Raw genomic sequence first — 20,671 nt, 5'->3', positions numbered from 1 at the left:
ATTGACCCATTCGCATATGTTCCTAGGGTTAAGATGCATCTCCCTTGGCCCTTAAGGAACGGGTATGGAAAATAACTGTTGATCCAATTATTAGCTGTTTGACATACTTGTTGGTTTCTGTCTCATTCTTAAATGCTCCATTTGTAGAATTCCAAGTTTTCCTAAACAATCTGGGATCACATACTACCAAAGAACTTTGCACACCACCTTTTTGAGGGTAAATTAAAATGAAGAGAGCTCATCCCAAACCACAACAAAATCCCATGTAATTTACATACACCAAAAGAAGATAGGGTCCATGTGAAGCTGAATGGGAAGGTTTAACAATTTTTTTCTAGATACAGTTCAAGAGTAGATGGTCCACAGTTTGACTGATTACCTTAAATAATTTGGGTTTTGTGGCCCATATAGCCTCATGCTTGTTAAGATGTCACAAGAGATTATTGGGCAATAATGGAATGCCACATGAACGTAGTGGGTCTCAGTGAACCAAAAGTTTTTCCCACAGTTTCTTGTACAAATTTGCTTCTACCACTGTTCTTGTTCTCTAAGATACAATATAACCATCATTGTGAAAGAGAGAATTGTCAGAATTTGAGGAAAGGGACAGAAGGATACATCTTTTCAGATCTGTTCACATGAAATTCCATCAGTCTTTATCGCCCTTTATCAACTAAATAGATTCTTCCCCATGATAAATATTTTTTTTTAAGCTGACGAGATAATTTTTCACACTGCCACTGCACTGTTAAATCATGGAAAGGCAATTCCTATTAGTTTGATCCATTTGTTAACATGTCTGGGAACCGATTCTCAACAGGTCCTTCATTTTATTTCGACCTGCATTAGCATGGTACATTTTTAAAACAGAGGAGCATGTTTCTAGGTTTTGAAGATTACCATGGCAATACTTGCCCCACACAACCACTAGACTGTGGCCTAATGGTTATGTTTCATCACAGTTGACAGAGTGGGGAAATTAATGTTTCCCTGGAACCACAGATGCTTGTATTTGTTCTACACAAGTTTAACAGAAGTGCTGATGTGGATGCATTTTGAGCTTGTTGTTTAAAGTTAGGAAGCAAGGATTCAACAATAAACAGGATTTTCAAATTGGGGACTAGTGAACTCCCACAAATAAAAATTTCATTGAAAAGAGAAACTAATTTGCTGGTAATGTAAGTACATGCATAATGAATTACAAATATATCAAGAACAGTAACTACTCAAACTAAATGATAAAATCATACGTTAGAGTCAAGGAGCAATTAACATGTGCTGCATATGACAAAATCTGACCTTTGAAAAGATTCAAATACTAAATTCAATGTACAAACTTCAAGTGTAGGTGTTCAACTCAATATTCACTAATCATTCGAATCATAAAAGCCATCCAGTGATACATGCTTACATCTTGGGAACCTAGATTTGTAAGCCTCAAAATTTGCAAATTTCATCCATGTCCTTCTCCTTTGTGCTCTTAGGTCTCATTTTTCCCATCCCACATAACCAATCTAAGAAATCTTTGTATGGGTCTTCATTTATCAATTTTGCCTAAGTGTTGTCTTTTGTTGTACCCCATATGCCTATCATGTTTTGGAAGTTGCTAGGATTCTAAAAAATTCTAAATGTGGGGTGTTTTATGCTCAAATTTCTCAGGATTGTGCTTTTATCATCATTCAAAGAGTTGGTCGTTGAGCTAATTTCTAGTCTAGAAATGACTATAGCTGATTTTAGGGCATCAAACATTGAAGGTCTAAGCTCCAAACAATGGAATACTTGTGAAATGTAGGAAGGGTTTTATAAAGCACATCGACATGTAATGGTATGTCTCCACAACAGTTTGTAATGATTCAAGGAATGTATAGTCACAATTGTGTATTTCCTCTCACCAAATTTGTTGATATGATAATAGGGGTTTGATGTATGTCTGACAGCAGCTAATGTATTTCAAATGCTTTATAATGGTCACTCCTTTGTTGCGTATGGGTTATTGCAGTCATAGTTGAACTACTCGCCCAAAACCGAAAACTCGCCAAGTTCCGAAAAAAAACTCAGCAAAAAACTCGGGAACTAAAAAAATTGCTTAAATTTAATTAGAAATGCATATTTTTTGCAAAATTCAATGAGGTGATGCATCCAATAAGTCAATAAATGAGAATACAAAAGAAACAAGCCGAGTCTAGATATATTTAATTGGTTTAGATGCAAAGTGGGTACAAAATCGCATCCTCATGAAGAATGCTGATGGCTAGAAGCAAAATAGTAAATAGTTTTTGTAAAACTAAAAGTAATTACATCAATACAATTACATCTTCCTCTTCCCAGCTCTAGTGAAAACTTGGGGAGAGGTAGAACTAGAGGGTCTAGCCCTAGAAGTTTCCTGTGGGTGTGGGTGTGGGTGTGGCTCGACCTCCATCCTGGATGTAGCTCTGCCTCTAGCTGCTTCTGACATTGCCAATGACTCTTCATCCTCCTCATCCTCCTCAATGTCATCTAGTGTGAAACCAAATCCACCCCTCTCCTCCTCCATAGCCTGCCTCTCCAAATTATAGATGTCATCCTCTGTAAATAATGGAGGCTGCTCTTGTGATGTCTAATCACAGTAAGGATCTATATCATCCAAATCAATTGGACCAGTTGGTGCTTCCTCTACCTTCCTTATGCGCAATTGAAAATTATATTGCACAAAGACAAGGTCATTGAGGTGTTTTTGAACTAACTTGCTCCTCATCCTCGTGTGGATGGCCTCAAACAAGCTCCAATTGCGCTCACAACTAGGTGGACTACAAGGCTGACATAAAATTCTGAGGGCAAATTTTTTGAGATTTGGGGTATTTCCACCCTAACTTTGCCACCAAGCATCTGCAAAATAAAATATTGAAAAGTTAGAAAGCAAAGTGAAAAGTAAAAAGTTGAAACATATTTTATCAATTAATCAATTACTTTAGACCCCAAAATCCAAATGGCAAAGATTATACTTGGGGTTTGAGTGGTTCTTCCTCTCCTAGCCATCTCTGAAGAGAATAGCTTACCCCTTGCTTCCTCATAATTTTGGAGTTCGGCCACGAGGTCTCTCACCTCAACCTCAAGTATCATCCTCTAAATGCATGTAGTGAGGTCCTCTATGACCTCTCCATTAGGATCTGAGTAAGAATCCTCGAACTTAAAACAAGGGTTGAGGTAGTACCTTGCTGCATGCATGGGTTGGTGGAGTTGATTGTTCCACCTCTTATCAATAATTTCCCAAATGGGATCAAACTTGAGTCTATCCCCCTTGTAGTAATTTTTGATAGACTCCTTGGCCACATCCATGGCCTCATAAACATACCCCATTGGGGTTTGATCCCCATCTACCAAGTGGAGAACTCTAACCAAGGGCTTTGACACCTACAATTGAAAAATACAAATTACAAAAAGATTAATTATTGAAGTGACATTAATAATTAAAGACTTGAAAGTTCTCTAGAACTCTGGAACCCTGAGGTTCCGAAGTTTTTTGCTGCCCTCCTTTCTCCTATCCCGGAACTTTGGAACCCTGAGGTTCCGAAGTTCTTTGCTCCTTCCCTTGTCTTCCTCACTTCGGGAGTCCGAGCTTTCGAAGTCTCTGGGCTTCCTTCCGATTGGCGACACTTTCGGATGGTGTGATCGACACTCAAGGCTTTAAATGCTCCAACAGTTTTGGTGACTTGTGCACTTTCTTTTGTGGAGCCACAAGGGTGCATTAAATGTTTTTTGGTAGGATTTCCATCAAGGGAGATATGGGGCCATGCTTGGTGACTTATGTCATGTCTGACTTTGGAAGGTTAGTCAGTCCACTTTCTCAAGATTGCCCTTTTTGGGTATGGCTAGGTTGCTTGCATGTACAAGTCAAGTGCATGCACTTCCCTGCGCTCCCAAACTAACATGCAGGGGTCATGATCACTCTTGTAACCATTTTTCTATATAAAGGTTGTTAAGCCTCATTGTAAAGGGTTCTCTCCCTGCTGGCTCGAGCTATTCTATGCTCTCCCACTTCTCTTGTATTTATCTTGCATTTATGCAACTATAAGTTTGGCCATTGGCCTTATAATTAATTGAAAATCACCATTCTTGCCTTCTTTCAACCTATGTATGCTGTGTATGTTTTCTTACCTTCATTATAGGTGTATGTCTTGTGGCTTTTCTCTCCATATATGCTGTGTTAACTTGTTTTCTGAGTGTGACTTGTGAGAATCCTTCTCCCCTCTTGACACTTAGCGAATTCTAACCTCCATACATGCATTGGAGTCACTCATGCAATTGAATTTTGTGCATCTTCTGGGTGTTTCAATTAATTCTCTGTGTCATCTCGGTTGGGAGAGGAACAATCTCTTCTTGGTGCATCACCTCCTTCTATTTCTAGCATTCTCTCTTTCCTTTACCTCTGTGAGTTGGTTTGGTAGGCTTAGGAATTAGTTTTAAAGTGTTGAGTTGGTTCAACACCTGCACCTAATTGAGAAGGAAGTCGGCCTTCTTCGGAGATTCAACCCCCTTGCGCAAGGTCCCACACTTCAGGGTTGTTTCCATGTTTCACAAGGTTGCTGAGTTGATAGCTCAGCAAGGGTGCAAGCTTTTGTGACAATAGTTTTTGGCAAGCCCGGTGGGACTTAGTTCGATATACATGCTAAGGATTCAGTGCTAATTCTTAATGTTTCAGCCTTTAGAGGCAGTCATCTCTCAAGCACTTGGCGACTCTGCTCAACAAGTCCAGTTCTTGTTCATACGAAGTTCCTAACTCTGGGACCCCAGAACCCCCAGGTTCCCAAGTCACCAACTTCGGAACCCCCAGGTTTTGAAGTTCGCATGTCCGGAACCCCGGAACCCCCAGGTACTGAGGTGCCTAAGTCTGCAACTCCGAAACCTCGAGGTTCTGAAGTCATGCAGTCCTAAGCCCGAGCCAATTGAAGGTTTGGTGTGTTCTTCAGTTCATGAAGCCTTTGGAGGCAACATCTTTCAAGCACCTGACAACTATGCAATCATTTGGTGGATTTGTGGTATATTATCAAGCTCTGGTTGAGAGGGTTCGTCTGCTCTCTTTAAGCATTTTGTTAAACAATCTCCATCTCTTTCAAATGCTTTAATATGAGTTCATATCATGGGTGTAACTTCTATTCACCCCCATTCTATGAGAATGCCAACCTTTTTTCCCCTCCTTACCAACAAGACCGAACTAGGACTGCTCCTAGTTTCAACCCAAACAACTTCACTTCAGTAGCAGGTGGGTACTTTCTTAATGCTTGCCACCCACCCACCCCTGCTCAGCCTTCTTGGCAGCACAACCAGCTCCAAGATGACGAAAAAAGGCAAATTGCAGAAATCAAAAGTGTGTTGCTTGATTTTACCAAGCAACTGGAGGAGTTGAAGAGGCAACAGGAGTGGGATCTGTAGCAGGATCAACTTGCTTATCAGGCTCAGCTTTAGCAACAACAGATGGGAGCCCAAAGACAACATGAGGAGTTCCTTGCAAGGCAGCTTGCCTCTGCTAGGAAGAAAGAAATTGAGCACCTAGCAGCCATAGAGATGCGGCTCATACAGGAGGAGGTTTCTGCTCCTACAGTTCCTAAGTTTGAAATCCCAAGCTTCAGGCAGGGGAGACCTTCCAAGCCTTCAACTAACCCCCCTAGTTTTAAAATTCCAAGTTTCAAGGAAGCTCCAGCTGTTGTTATACAAGAGTTTTCTCCTCAGTGCCTTTTGCAAAACACCCCACCACCTAGGCCCTTTCCTGATGCTATCTCCCTTTTTAAGGGCGAACCTGTTGTATGGATGATTAAGGCTTCTGGACTTCATGCTTAGCAGGCAAGCATCCCGCAGAAGTCGCCAAAAATGTTGTCATTTTATGACACCCTTGGTCCATCAGTGAGAACCGATCAGAGATATGTTCCATGGACTAGCGCTGCCCCAGTTGATCAAGGAGAGAAGAATCATGGTTTGAAGTGTTGCCTTGTCGGAAGTTCCTAGGCCCTATTTTTCTCTTCCGCCGGAACTCCGGAACTCCGAGGTTCTGAAGTTCTTTGCCTTAGCCGCTTTCTTTCCCGCTCTGGAACTCCGGAACCCTGAGGTTCCGAAGTTCCCTTCCTTCCCTTAGCTTTTCTCCAGTTTCTCCGGAACTCCAGAACTTCGAGGTTCCGAAGTTCTTCTCCCTTCCCCTTCCCTTCTTCGGAACTCCGAAACCCCGAGGTTCCAAAGTTCCCTTCCCTAGCTTAGCCCCTCCTCCAGAACTTCGAAACCCCTTCCTTCTTTTCTTCTCCCCTTTCCCGGAACTCCGGAACCCCGAGGTTCCGAAGTTCTCTTCCTCGCTTCCCCTTCTTCTCTTCGGAACTCCGGAACCTCGAGGTTTCAAAGTTCGTTCCCTTTTGCCTTCTCTCTCTAGTTCCTCCGAAACTCCGGAACCCCGAGGTTCTGAAGTTCCTTTTCTTCTCTTTCTCTCTCTATCCCAGAACTCCGGAACCCCGAGGTTCCGAAGTTCTTTCCTTAGCCTTTTGAAAGTTCTCCAGAACTCTGGAACCCCGAGGTTTCAAAGTTCCTTGCTGCCCTCCTTTCTCCTATCCCAGAACTCTGGAAGCCCGAGGTTCCGAAGTTCTTTGCTCCTTTGTGTTCCTCACTTCGGGAGTCCGAGCTTCCGAAGTCTCTGGGCTTCCTTCCGACTGGCGACACTTCCAGATGGCGTGATCGACACTCAAGGCTTTAAATGCTCCAACAGTTTTGGTGACTTGTGCCCTTTCTTTTGTGGAGCCACAAGGGTGCATTAAATGTTTTTTGGCAGGATTTTCAGGGGAGGTACAGGGCCATGCTTGGTGACTTATGTCGTGTCTGACTTTGGAAGGTTAGTCAGTCCACCTTCTCAAGATTGCCCTTTTTGGGTATGGCTAGGTTGCTTGCATGTACAAGTCAAGTGCATGCACTTCCCTGCACTCCCAAACTGACATGCAGGGGTCATGATCACTCTTGTAACCATTTTTCTATATAAAGGCTGTTAAGCCTCATTGAAAAGGGTTCTCTACCTGCTGGCCTTAGCTCTTTACTCTTCTCATTTGTTTCATTTTCTCCATCCAAATTGTCTTTAAGACAATACCCCATACTTCGTTGATTTTGACAATCCTTTGATTCATCATACTTAGAATCAACTCCCTCTTGACGAGACACATTTTGATCTTCTTTTGATTCTGATTGAGATTCTGATTCGGACTTCATTTCTTCTTCCCTTTTTCTTATGTAGTACCTGTCAAAAGATTTGGTGGCTTTGACATCCTCAGGTATAATATTTTCTGGTAGGCTTAGATATTCTTTGAATGTTAGTAGATTCTTAAACTTTTGATATTTTTATACCGTCCAACAATTTTAGAAGCCGCAATTTCATTGTCCTTATCTTCCATTCCCAGTGATCAACCTAAGTACCCCACAAGTTGGCAGAATTTTGGCTCTTACCATTGAAGTGATCCTTACACAATTGCAAGCTTTTTCATTCACACTCCAAATTCATGGATAATGAACTGATTTAAAAAATACTGGATTGCTGTAGTTTACTTTCAACCAGTTTTATGCTTAGTTCCAGTTGCAAATAATTGACACAAGTTTGTAAGTTTAACACATATAGAAGAACTAAAACAAGACTTATATTATATCATATGCTTCAGAACTGGGAACTCCATTACATTCGTTCACTAACAAATTGCAAAATATTATCAGATTTGCAGAGAACAAGTATTAGCTTGCACCTTTAATCAGTCTGCACAACAGTAAGGGATGTTTACATTGCTAATAGATACTGATATGGAGTAGTGTCTACATTGGAAGTCACAGGGCACAAACTCCACCACACAATGAAGATGTCACAGACAATATTACTTCCCTTTTCTCCCAACAAGCTCATGCCAAAACTTTGATCTTCAACCAAGATACCAACAAGGGATGTTGAAAGGAAAGCCCATGCTTATAAAAGGGTACCCGACACATACGCATATTGAAATAGATTGCAGTTGCAATTACAAGCTTCTGCTGCAAAGTATGGAGCCGCCACATGCACAAACTGCCTTCTTGCATAGAACGATACCTTACTGAAGGCCTTCGCAAATAAAAGGAGATTGTGATTTGTAATAAAGGCTTCCACTACGTAATATTTCTTCCCTCGACTATAGTCTTCTACAAAATTTAACCTTAATATGTATCGGCTTATATGTGGACATATGGAGTCGGCTCCTTTAAATTAATATCTGTGTCCCTTCCCCATTCACAGCTTCACATATTTAATTTTCCAATAATGTGTCCCACAAATATGACTAGAGAAATTAATAAGCCGATAGGAGATAAAATCAAATGAACGATTGGCTTATAATATCCAGCCCGTGATGTGATGTCAAGCAAGCCGACTATAATGATAGTTGATGGAAGCTAAATAAGGATTAGGCCCACACAAAAAATGTAAGCACTTTAATAATCGGAAGATTATTATCCTTAATAAAACCCTTACACTAGCCTCAGAAATAAACCCAAAAGCAAACACCATGTTAATAATAAATCTGACAATAGAACTTATCTGTAAATTTGTCTCCAACAGAGACTTCACAAATTTGGCTCAGTTGTGAACTCAGTCGCGAATCCACTCCCAGGAAGAGTCAGGTTTTTGTCCAAGACTCCAACCCTTCTGTCAATTCCTGAAGGTTTCCATCTCCAGAAACCATAATCGTTATTTCAAATCCAAACATATTCAATACATCACCAAGAAGCATCTAGAAGGTAAGCCAACTTGACATAACTGGAGAAATAAATTAAATAAAGTGACATTATAATAATATTTTATTATTTTATTGTTATTTAATTAGATTAATTAATATTAAGTCAACGTTTGAATATATATATATTTTTGACAACTTGATAAAAATCAATTTAATTAGTTGTCACCTTAAAAGTTGGGGACATTACATACTTCATCTATTCTATGGTGATTTTTAAGTCTAGTGTTACCTGGAGCTCGTGTGTAAGATCAAATGCAGAAACATAAAAGCTTATGAATTGGCCTTTTACCACCATGTAACCAGTGTTGCATTCTTTGGTGGCACATGGTGTTGAAAATGATGCTGCAGCACTGCCTTCAAGAAAAAACAACATCATGTCTTAGAATCCACACAATATTCTGAGAGATTAATGGAGAAGGATAACATTTACACAATGAGGAAATGATGGTTAACTTTACATACTGGTTATCACTACAATATAGGGTCATTTGACTATTGCTTGTTGAAGTTTATTAATCTTTGTTGAATACAATACATACATTTTATTTTCACCATATGTAGTCTTGTAAATATCTAATAGTCTGCAAGCTTCTATCTAAATCCATTTATGTATGGTATGTGGTCAAAGGTGGAGTTAAATTTAGTAACATGGGAGACTAAGCTTACTAAATGTATTGATTTTTTTGCAGAGCTAGAGAGAGGAGGGAAGGAGATACTCCAAACCAGACACAGAAACGTCTCCCTTTAAAGCCTGGAAAAGTGCAACCTTGCTTGCCTGTACCTGATCATATTTTAAAGCCGCCATATGTAAACTCCAAATCTCTGCCTGCGCTTGGACAGGAGCCTCAAATACATGATGCTAAAGGAATAGAATGCATGAGAGCATCATGCCGGCTTGCAGCACAAGTTTTAGAGTATGCTGGGACTTTGGTCAGGGTACGCATTCGTAATTGCATTGTTGCAGTAGTTTTCTGTAGTTGATCAATGTTTTTGCTTCGTAGATTCAAAAGGATTATGTAATTCCTTGCAATAATTTTCTCAAATTTTAAATCATGCACAGCAGACCTCTTAATGATTGTGGTCTCATTTACTAGTAGGAATTTATCTTTTTAGATGCAGATCAGGTTTTGGACTTGAATGCTACTTAATGGATTGTTTTGGACTTCAAAATATGCACGCAAGTTTAAAGTTCAATAAACACAGAGTTAAAAAAATGCAAACAAATATGGGTTTAATTGAGTTTCATAGTTTTATTCACACAAAATGAATCTCAAAATATATATTCCAAAGTACAACATGGATTATTAAAACCATGCTTATATGTTTATATGATAAAATCAAACTTATCTCCATATGTATTCTTCCCTGGCCGTGCTTTGAAGGAAGACACTTGTTCTGAACTTAATTATATTATTGATTACCTTTATCTATGGTTGTGTACCTTGATGCTTGCTTCTTTGGCATCTTTCTATTTGTTGCCTTAACATAATGCATTCATGGTTTTATGATTTATCTTTACATTTCACAAATATAAATGCAAGGTAGCTTTTTAGGGGAAGATTGCCATGTCCCCAGTTCTGAAACCAAACATGTTGTGGTCCAATCCGGGCAAACCCAGGACACATTTGTGTCAATCAATAGAAAAAACACATGTGGTCCTGATACATTTGATTGGCCTCATCCTTGGTTACATATCCATCATTATGATATTCTGGGATATTAAATGCCTCCCTTATGGCTACATCACTGATATTAGCCAACACTCTTCCGTATGGTGCTACAACATCTTTACTGTCAGGGTTATAGTGCCTAGCACACTCAACTACCAACTCCGTGCACTGCATAGTAGGGAGAAAGCCAGCAGCATGTACGATGCCACTCTTCATCATCTTACGTGCGGTCACGGTGGGCACAAGGTTGTCCAAGCCGAACATCCTTTTCTTAAACTCCCTCAGACTGATATGTCTGAGGTTTGTATCATTGACATTCTTCCATTTCGAGTTCATCCTTGTCTACTTGAAACTTCATCGTGATTGAAACCTGCGAAAACACATGAAGCCTAAGTTAGAAATTAGAATTTCAATTTAAAATTTGAGGTTTCGAGTGACTAAGTGGTTGAAGTTGTTTACTTAATTTTTCATACTTAGTCATTAAAATGGAGTTTTCACATGTAGGAATTTCTAAAATAATAATAAAACTCTATACTCTTAATTCTGATTTTAATCCAAAAACCAGGTCTGCAATAACAAAAATCTCATCCAAATTTGTTTTGAAAGGTGGGAAGTAAGAAAGAAGGTGTGAATATTCAGTCCAACATGATCTTTCTTATTGAAATTTTGGACAAATCTGTTAAAATCTCTTCCAACGAACTTAGAAAACTCAGAAAATCTAATAAATCTGCCTTCAAAACCAACTTCACCTTTGATAGAATGAGAAGAAAAAGACAAGAAGATAGAAAGAACTCGATGAAAACTCAGAAAATGTGATGAATCTGCCTCCTATCAGTGGGTTTAACTCCAAAAATCTGAGAATGCTCAAGTTTAAAATCATAGTTAAACTCAGACCTTCACCAAAAATATGCCCAACCTGCAAAAAGATTCTAAAAATGTCTTCAAACCTCCTAGATAACTCCTTCAACCTGCTCTCAACACTTAGAAATTTGAACTCTTGTGTGTAAAAATGAAGGAAATAATGTCTTATTTGTATTGAAGTTGGATTTCACAATTAGAAACATGCAGATCCTCTTCCAATTCATGTTTCCAATTCGATTTCAGTCTTAGACACTCATGGAGAAAGTTTCTAATTTAATTTCGAGTTGCAATGTTATTATCCTTGAGTTCGAATTCTTTTAAATGCAACTTCCTATTTTGAATTCCAATTTCAAGATCAACTCAATCTGCAAGATTCATCTTTCAAGAAACTTTCTATTTTCATTTCTCAGTTCGCATTCCCCAAGATCTTGCTGACATCAGTCAGAATATTCCAATTTTCAGACTTAGTCAGCAATCTTTGACTTGTTTTAACCTCAGTCATAAGCAGGGCGGACTTTTGGAATTGGAGTTTTCACACTTTACCATGCTAGGGCGGACTTTTCTTGAGTTGGGCACTAGCTTCATCTTTCTTCCTAATACCCCCAAGGCGGACTTTTCTTTACCTTATGCCCTTAGTCTTCAAATCTCCCTCAAGGTGGACTTTGTTAAACTTGATACCTTTAGCACATGAGGGCGGACTTTTGCTTTGAATGTTACTTCCATAGGCTGTAGGGCGGACTTTACTTGTCTTATCTCTAAGTAGGAAGGCGGACTTCAAGCCTTCCACTCTCCAATGCAGACTAGTCTTAGGCGGACTTTGGAGGGGTTGATCATACTTTGTCTTAAGGCGGACTTCTTAGGACTACACCATGAGGGCGGACTTTACCATTTTGTGCAAGGCAAGGTAAGGGCAGACTTTTGGAGTTACTTTGAGGAGGTTATGACCATGCTTCTTTCACCCTTAGGCGAACTTTCTTTCAATGCACTTCATTTATCTTCCTCCTAGGGCAGACTTTGAGTCTCCCTCTTCATCATGGGGCAGACTTTTGTGAGACTTATGCATCTTCCCCTTGGACTTTTCTCTCCTCCATGGCGGACTTTTTCATGTTCATGCCACTTTGCTTGGGCGGACTTTCTCCTACATGTGCACTTTGGAGGGCGGACTTTTTGGAGAACATGACCATTGCCTTTGTACTTTGGGTGGACTTTTGGAGGTTTTGGAGACCTTGGAGGGCGGACTTTTCATGACCTTCTCCAGTATCCATAGGGCGGAGTTTATCTATCTTGATCCTTTGGAGGGCGGACTTTTGGAGTTTACCTTGGGTGGACTTTGTGAGTCTCCCTCTTCATGTGCTGCTGATTACAAAGCAGGGTGGACTTTTCTGAGAACATGACCATTCTTCTCTTCCATGAGGGCGGACTTTGTGAAGCCTTTGTCACAACATTAAATACCATTAGCCAGACTTGGAAATATTTGGAAAACTTTAAAATTTAATAACTTCTTCCATTTTCACTAGATTAACATGATATTTGAAATCCATACTTAGGTAACCCATCCGAAGCGTCACGACCCCTAAAATATAGGAACTTAGCTTTTTGGGTCAAAACTTGAAAATTTTCGATCACGCTTGATGAAGGTCAATGGTGCTGGTGCAAACCCTAGGTCCCTACTCCGAAAAAGCAAAAAGCAAACATCCCTAAAAAATAGGGAAAAATTTCTAAAAATAGCCATCCCGAGGATCGAGCTAAAAATGCCAAAAATGAAACTTCCTAAAAAATAGGAAAATAAAAAAAACAAACTTTCAAAAAATAGAAAGTTGTCCGAATTTGCTCAAATCCATTGCGTTCTTCGTCCTTTGGCATTTCTGGGCACTTTGACGGTGTCTAGACTCTGTTATCACTTCGCTTGCAAAAACTGACTTTCAATCCTTAAGACTCAAACTGTTCAAAACTTGATAGAACTGAGCAAAACTGAAGCGGAAGGCCACGAGACACTAACAAAAACCCTAGAAAGCAGGAAATGAGAAGGTCCCCATTCTTAATGGGGTGGTGTGAAAAAGGTCACAACAGGTACTTTATTCTAATGTTTGGTAGATGATAAAACAGACACCAACATGTCCTAAATTGGAATTTTCAGATTTAGGACAATAGGATAGTTGGTCTAAGTTGGAAAAGGAAATACTTTTCAGATTGTTGATAACCCTCTTTTTGTGATGAGTGTTGATGTGACGTTAGATAATCCACTCTTTCAGTTGGATGATGAGATGACTCTTAACCCTGATGACATGAATGAGATATGGGATCCAGGTGTGGTATGTAATTGTGAAGTAGAATAGGTCAAGTTGTCTATTGGGCCATCCAAGTTTGTTGGTGACTTACTCTCTACAGAGGACCATGATGGTGTGGATTGCCATGATTTGATGGTTGACCTTGAAAGCCTACAGTTTGACGAGGAGTATTGCATTGGTGATGAGTCTACAACCATCATTGAATGCATTTTTAGTGGGGGCGAAATGGGAATCTTAGGAGTGCAGCAACAACATGGCAGAGCCACTCTTGGGGTTGGTATCTATGCATTAAACCCTTTTCAAGGATTGTTGGTGACGAAAGATGATGGAAGAAGTATACCATGGAGTGTTGTGAATCTGAAAGGTGATTTTAGTGCTGCTGTTACCTCATATTCTTGTGACCAAATGAGCCCATTTTGAGTTCTTGCAAATGGAATGGAAAGAGATTATGAGTAAAACTTGGTTTCCCACCAAGTTTGTGATTCTTGGAAAGTCACTTCTAGCACATGGTTTGAAAAGAAAATTGATTTTGGTTGAAGTTACTCAGTATTGCAGCGATGGTTCTTTAATGCAAAGGTTATATATTGAAAAATCAGATTTTCTCAGCTGTAGATTTGAACAATTTCAGTCCAATCAACTTACTGTCAGGATTAATTTTGGGCTTCAGATAGATTGGATGTCCGTTTGGGCTAACCAGTTTGGGTTTTGGCTGAACATATGAGCACCAGATTATTCTTGTTGCTTACACTCAGCTTGTATTTGCATTTGGGACAACAAATTTGATCTTAGAGACAATTTCTATGACAGAGTGCAAGGAGTGGGGAAAAACATCATTGTGGCTGATGTTTTGTCAAAATGGCCGCATTTGAGTTCATTGGTTGAGACTACTGCTGATTGGAAACAATAGATTATTGTAGAGTATGCCAAAAATCAGTTTGCTACTAGCCTAGTGGAGGGCACTTTGCATGATGGAAGGTATCAGATGGATGATGATTTGATACACTATAAAGTTAGAATCTTCCTAGTTCCTGATTCCAAGTTCAAGAAGAAGATTCTTCAATCATTTCATGACATCCCCTTGGCTGGTCATCAAGGGTATTTCAAGACATATCGACGAATCCAAGGAATATTTTCTTGGAAGGGACTCAAGGATGAGGTCCTTCGCTACATTATAGAGTGTTCGGTCTGCCAACTGAACAAAGATGCACACACTTTCCCAGCTGGTTTGCTGCAGCCCTTACCTATTCTTGATCAGAAAGGGCCAAGCATTTCGATAGCTTTCATCACTGGGCTACCAAGGATGCAAGAGAAAGATTTCATATATGTTGTTGTGCACATATCGGCTAAGTTAGCACACTTCTTTGCCATTACTAGCTCATTTGCAGCAGCTCAGGTTGCTGATGTTTTCTTTCATGAGGTGTTTAGATTGCATGGGCTGCCCAAAAACATTGTAAGTGATAGGGACAACAAGTTCCTAAGCACTTTTTGGCCAAAAGTTTTTAGATTGTGTGGCATAGTGCTTACCCCAAGCATGAGTTATCACCCACATAATGATGGGCAAACGGAGATCGTGAACAAATGGTTGGAAGGCTATCTGAAAAACTATGTCTTAGAGCAGCAGAAAGCATGGGTGAGATGGCTACATTTGGGAGAATATTGCTACAACTCCTCTTATCACATGTCCATCAGGATGTCTCCTTTCATGGCACTGTATGGTTATGAGGTTCCCAGCTTTGCAAATTTGATGTTTGGTGATACCAAAGCCCTTCAAGCTAGGGACATGGTGCAGCAGTGTCAGGATAGTTTGAAGGCTTTGAAAAACAACCTCCAAATTGCGTAGAATCAACAGAAGTTGTATGCTGATCAACAACGTGTAGAGCGGCCATTTGAGGTGGGAGACATGGTCTATCTTAGACTTCAACCTTTCAGATAGTCTACTCTCAAGAAGAGTGGAGCAGAGAAGCTCAAGCCACGTTTGTATGGGCCATTCAGAGTCATCAGGAGAGTTGGTGCAGTGGCTTACGCGTTGGAGCTACTAGCGAGTAGCAGGGTGCATAATGTTTTCCATGTGTCACGCCTCAAGAAGGCGCTTGGACACAATGTTGTAGCCTCTTCAGATTTACCTCCCTTGGATGAGGAAGGATAGTTGGTATTGATTCCAAAGGAGATCATTGATTCACGAGAATGCTCTTCAAGAAGGACAATCAAAGAGTATTTGGTGAAGTGGAAGAACTTACTTGTGGAGGATGCTACTTGGGAGAATGAGGAGATTTTGTAGCATCCCTACTTGCGGTTGCTTGAGGATAAGCAATCTTGGGGAGGGCGGACTGTAATGTCCCCTTCTCGGTAGTAATCAGTGTAGTTAACTGTTAGCCTATTCCGGAGACCCGTAGGTTAGTCGGAAGCAGAAATGAGGGTTTCCTACCTTTGGGAGGATATTTTTGCATTTTCGAAGGCTTGCATGTTGGAGTTTGTTAGTTTGGGTTTTTAGTAAGCTTCACAATGAGGGTACATGCATAGCAAGTAATGGAGTTTGTCTGACTTATTATTTTTAGTAAGTGGAGGTAGAAGTAGCTGAATTCTCTGGGTTTTTTTGAGAGCTCTGCGATGGTATAACATGCAAATCAATTCGAAGACCTTTCCAAGACTTACTATTTTTAGTAAGTTTGGCAGCTGCTCAGAATGTGGAAAAATCTACATTGGAAACACTTATAATTTTTAGTAGTATGCTATTTACAGTAAGTACTATTTTTGGCATTTCTATTTTTAGCAGGGGTTCGACAACTCAGCTCAGTGTCTATTTCCGGCAATGCAGTCATTACCTTGGCCTCAGTTCATTTTGGCAGTATTCAGCTTTGGAAGAGGAAGTATTTTTGATACTTTATTTTTATCCATGGCCTAGGCGAAATTTGTTATGACTTCAAGGGGTCGACTTGGTGTTAGAGATTAAATTATAACTCAAGGCAAATGGGCGATTTTCTAAGTATATTGCCTTAGTTATATTTTTTATTATTGAAGTCATAGTTGGGCACCCACTTTATACATTATTTTATGTGTCTTATACGATTTATGGTGAAAGTGAGATGGGCGAACTTGTGCAAGGAAATGAAATGAAATGCAATGCCAAATGTGGATGAAATGGAATGGCATTTGGTTTGGGCGCATTTGGAGAGCTTTTGAATTTGAATTTGGCTGGCAAAAAGTTATGAATGCAGGCCTTGTGCTCTCATTTTGGTATCCATTCATGTTTGATAACAAAGTGATGTCAAAATGTTGTCAGACTTTTTACTTCGAGGGATGCTTACCTCCTAGTGCTTCAGTTTCGTGCTTGAGAGATAGCGCCTAGCCGAATCTGAGACTGTTTCTCATCCATAGGAGCAGATTGGAGCTCATTGAAGATGAAGTTTTATGGATTTTCTGATTTTTGGGAGTGCTGTAGTGTGTTCCAGGTTGCTGTTTTCCAGTGTAGCTGAAACATGTTTTCGTTCGTAGCTCCTTGTGTGTGTGTCAGCTTGTTCTAGGTGTTGGCTTGATCAATCCCTTTGTCTTGGGCGATTCATCTTGTAAGTTTTCGTTGATTTTCTCGGAGTATTGGATTTTATATTGTAAATTGAACTTTTCTGCTGTAGACGCCCTTGCTGGGAGGTTTTTGGGGGTGCGTGTTATGCTGTTTCTGAATAGTTAGTGTCATTTTCTCAGTTCTGCATAATCATTGAATGTCTTGGGTCTTTGGGGAAGTGATTAGAGTCGATCTGGGTGTGTTTGGAGTGAGATAGAAGTGTTTGTAGGGGTTTTTATGTTGCTGGTCTGCATTTCCAGCCTGCTGTTCATTAAAATCAGATTTAGTTTTGGAGTTTGAAGTGGTTTTTTTGGTGTGTGAATTCATTGGTGTGTGGAGAGAGGTCTTGGTGATTAGTTGAGGCTGTTGGTCAAGCTATTGGCACTTGAATATTCTTTATGAATCATATTGTAATGCTGGTTAGTAGTACTAACAACAATTTCTCTTGATTTCTCTTAGTCCCATTGCATAAGTGGAAGAGGCTGGCTTTGACGCCTAGTCCTGGACAGTGATTTCTAGTAATTCTGATAATCCATGTTTGCATTGTAAAGCTGTTTAGTAGTACTGATAACTATCTACTTGGATTGATGCTCTTAGTCCCACTGCATAAGTGGAAGAGGCTTGCTTGCCGCCTTCTTATTTGTTGTAATGCTGTCCTCTCGCTAAACAAGCGATTGAGTTGATTGTAATTTCATTTTCAATCCTCCCACTAAATAAGTGGTCGAGTGATTGTTGTTCTTTGAGTTTGGTTATCTTCTAATTGGCTGGCTGCACAGCCATACTGTTGTTGAAGTTCTTACACCTGCTGGATAAGCGAAAGGGGTTGGCTTGCCACCCAGTATTGCATTTGAGATTCCATTTTCAACAGTTATTTGAGCTAACGATCCCCTTGACACCGTATGCTCTCACCCTCCCATACTGGGCTCTCGGTGATCAAAAAGTGAAAGGGTTACTTTCAACATTTCCTTTCTACACAAGTTTGATTATCTTTACCTTAACGGGTGAATGTTGTTGTGTTAAAAATAAAAAAATTTTGAGGGGCATATTTCAAATGACATCCACCATGGCTACTCCTAGAGGGTGGAATAGAGTTCATCACGGAGGCACTCAACGTGATGACATCCATCATGGCTACACCTATGTATGGAAATGAATATGACCACAAGTGCCCATCACGGAGTCACTCAACGTGATGTCGTCATCTTATCATGACGGTCACCATGGCTACTCCTAGAGGGTGAGCAAACACAAGTGATGTTGTCATGGAATCTTTCAACATGACATTCACCTTGGCTACTCCCAGAGGGTGGAACAAGGGCTTTCACCTCAAACTTCTCTCTCACAAAGAAGAATGCATTAACAAGGGCTTGCACCTCAAACTTCTCTCTCACAGTGAAGAATGCATCAAAGTACATCTCAAGAAACTGATGTTGAGACTCCCTCTCAGCAAGGGCTTCATTCTCCACAACTCCAAGTTTGTCTCGAAAATGCACAAACTTCACTTTGGCAAGGGGCTTGGTGAGAATGTCAGCCGTCTGTTCATCAATGCAAATATATCTCAATTGAACAACTTTCCTCTGTACCATATCTCTGATGTAATGGTATTGGATCTCAACATGTTTTGTTTTGGCATGGAACACTAGATTGATAGATAGCTTCACATAGCTTTGATTGTCACAATGAATAATAGTTAGCTCCAATGTTTGTCCAAACACTGCTTCTCGAGTTGCTACACATGTTGCAATATATTCTGCCTCTGCTGTGCTTAGTGCTACTGAAGACTGCTTCCTACTACACCAACAAAATCATAGCAGATCCCAAACTGAAGCAAGAACCAGAGGTTCTCTTCTTGCCCAATCAGAATCAGAATAGCGTTGCAGATTTAGGTCACACTGGAAGAATATTTCAAGCCATATCCAACTGTGCCACACAAGTATATGAAGATATGTTTGGCTGCAACTAGATGTATGTGCCTTGGTTCACACATGAACTGACTAAGTGCACTCACTGCATAGCAAATATCCGGTCTAGTGTTAACTAGATACATCAAAGATCCAATCAACTGTCTGTACATAGTAGGATCCACAAGATCTGAACTAGTTGCAGATTCACTCAATTTCTATAAGTTAGTTTCCATCTGTGTAGACATAGACTTGCAATCTAACATTCCAAATCTCTTTAAGATGTCAATGGTGTATTTTCCTTGACTCAGGATAATCTCATTAGGCCTCTGCCACACTTCCAATCCTAAGAAAAAATGCACAAGTCCTAGGTCCTTCATCTCAAAGTTTGAAGTCAACTCCTTGCATCTAAAGATGAGATGTTCTTCTCCAGTAAGAAATAAGTCATCAACATAGAGAACCAAGATTAAAGCTTCACCATTGACTACCTTGAAGTAAAGATTCAGATCAACATCATTCTTGCAGAACCCCAAAATCACCAAGTATCGGTCAATCCTTTCATACCATGCATGAGGAGTTTTCTTAAGACCATATAATGCTTTCTTTAATTTGCATACATGAGACTCTTTCCCATGAATCACAAAACCTTCAGGTTGCTCAATGTAGACCTCTTCTTTAATTACACCATTGAGAAAAGTTGTCTTCACATCCATCTGATGTAGCTTCCATCCCTTAGCTATTGCAATGACAATGATGGTTTTGATGGAAGTATAGCAAGCAAGTGGAGCAAATGTATCTTCATAGTCTATTCCTTCTTTCTGAGAGAAACCACGTGCCACAAATCTAGCCTTGTACTTCTCAATGCTTCCATCAACTGCATGCTTAATCTTGAATAGCCACTTGGAAGATACAACTGACTTTCCTTCAGGTCTAGTTACAATATCCCAAACATCATTCTTAATAATGGATTGATAATCTTCATCCATAGCATCTTTCCATACTTGCTAATTTGAGGCTTTCTCAACACTGGAAGGTTCAGTCTCAATAAGATTACATATCGATGCAACATAGCTAGAGAATCTCTGTGGTCTTCTACTTTCTTTGAATGCGCCTCTAGGAGCCGCAAAATTTTCTGCCTCTTGCATAGTGTTCCTTGCCCAAAGAGGTCTCTTTCGATTCACAATAAGATCTCTAGGCCCATCAGTAGGATCCAAGGGTTCAATTGGATCAATAGTCTCTACTGGTTCAGTAGACTCCCTCTGAATCTCAGGAGTATGATCAATGTCCATGTCTTGAGGAGTCTCTTGATCTTCATCATCTATCTCCATGCATGAACCTTTAGATTTTCTGAATGCAACATCTTCTTCAAAGGTGACATCTCTGCTAACCTCTATATGCTTCTGACCTGGAATGTAGATTCTTTAGGCTTTAGAAGTTTCACTGTAGCCCACAAATATCCCTTTCTTGCCAGAAGGATCCAACTTAGTTCTTTTAGCTTTAGGTACATGAACATAGACTGGACAACCAAAGATTCTCAAGTGACCGGCTTCAAGCTTCACACCTGTAAAGGCGAAGTTCTGGAGTCATATTCTGCAATATTTGATGAGGACTTCTGATCTGAACATTTATTGTTGTCTTG

The 20,671-nt window shown here is 40.0% G+C and overlaps 1 protein-coding gene across 1 annotated transcript in view; it reads left to right on the top strand.

Annotated features, from left to right (window-relative positions):
• LOC131042441 (methionine aminopeptidase 1B, chloroplastic) overlaps positions 1–20,671 on the top strand; it is a 265,674-nt gene that overhangs the window by 51,333 nt on the left and 193,670 nt on the right. The window contains exon 3 of the mRNA XM_057975714.2: positions 9,443–9,689. Within this exon, the coding sequence (XP_057831697.1) occupies positions 9,443–9,689 (247 nt within the window). The remainder of the gene's footprint in view (positions 1–9,442; positions 9,690–20,671) is intronic.

Source organism: Cryptomeria japonica, chromosome 1 (assembly GCF_030272615.1).
Source record: "Cryptomeria japonica chromosome 1, Sugi_1.0, whole genome shotgun sequence".
In the NCBI taxonomy this organism is placed as follows: domain Eukaryota; kingdom Viridiplantae; phylum Streptophyta; class Pinopsida; order Cupressales; family Cupressaceae; genus Cryptomeria; species Cryptomeria japonica.
The sequence above is the reverse complement of the archived record's forward strand: the minus strand, read 5'-3'. Positions and strand labels throughout refer to the sequence as shown.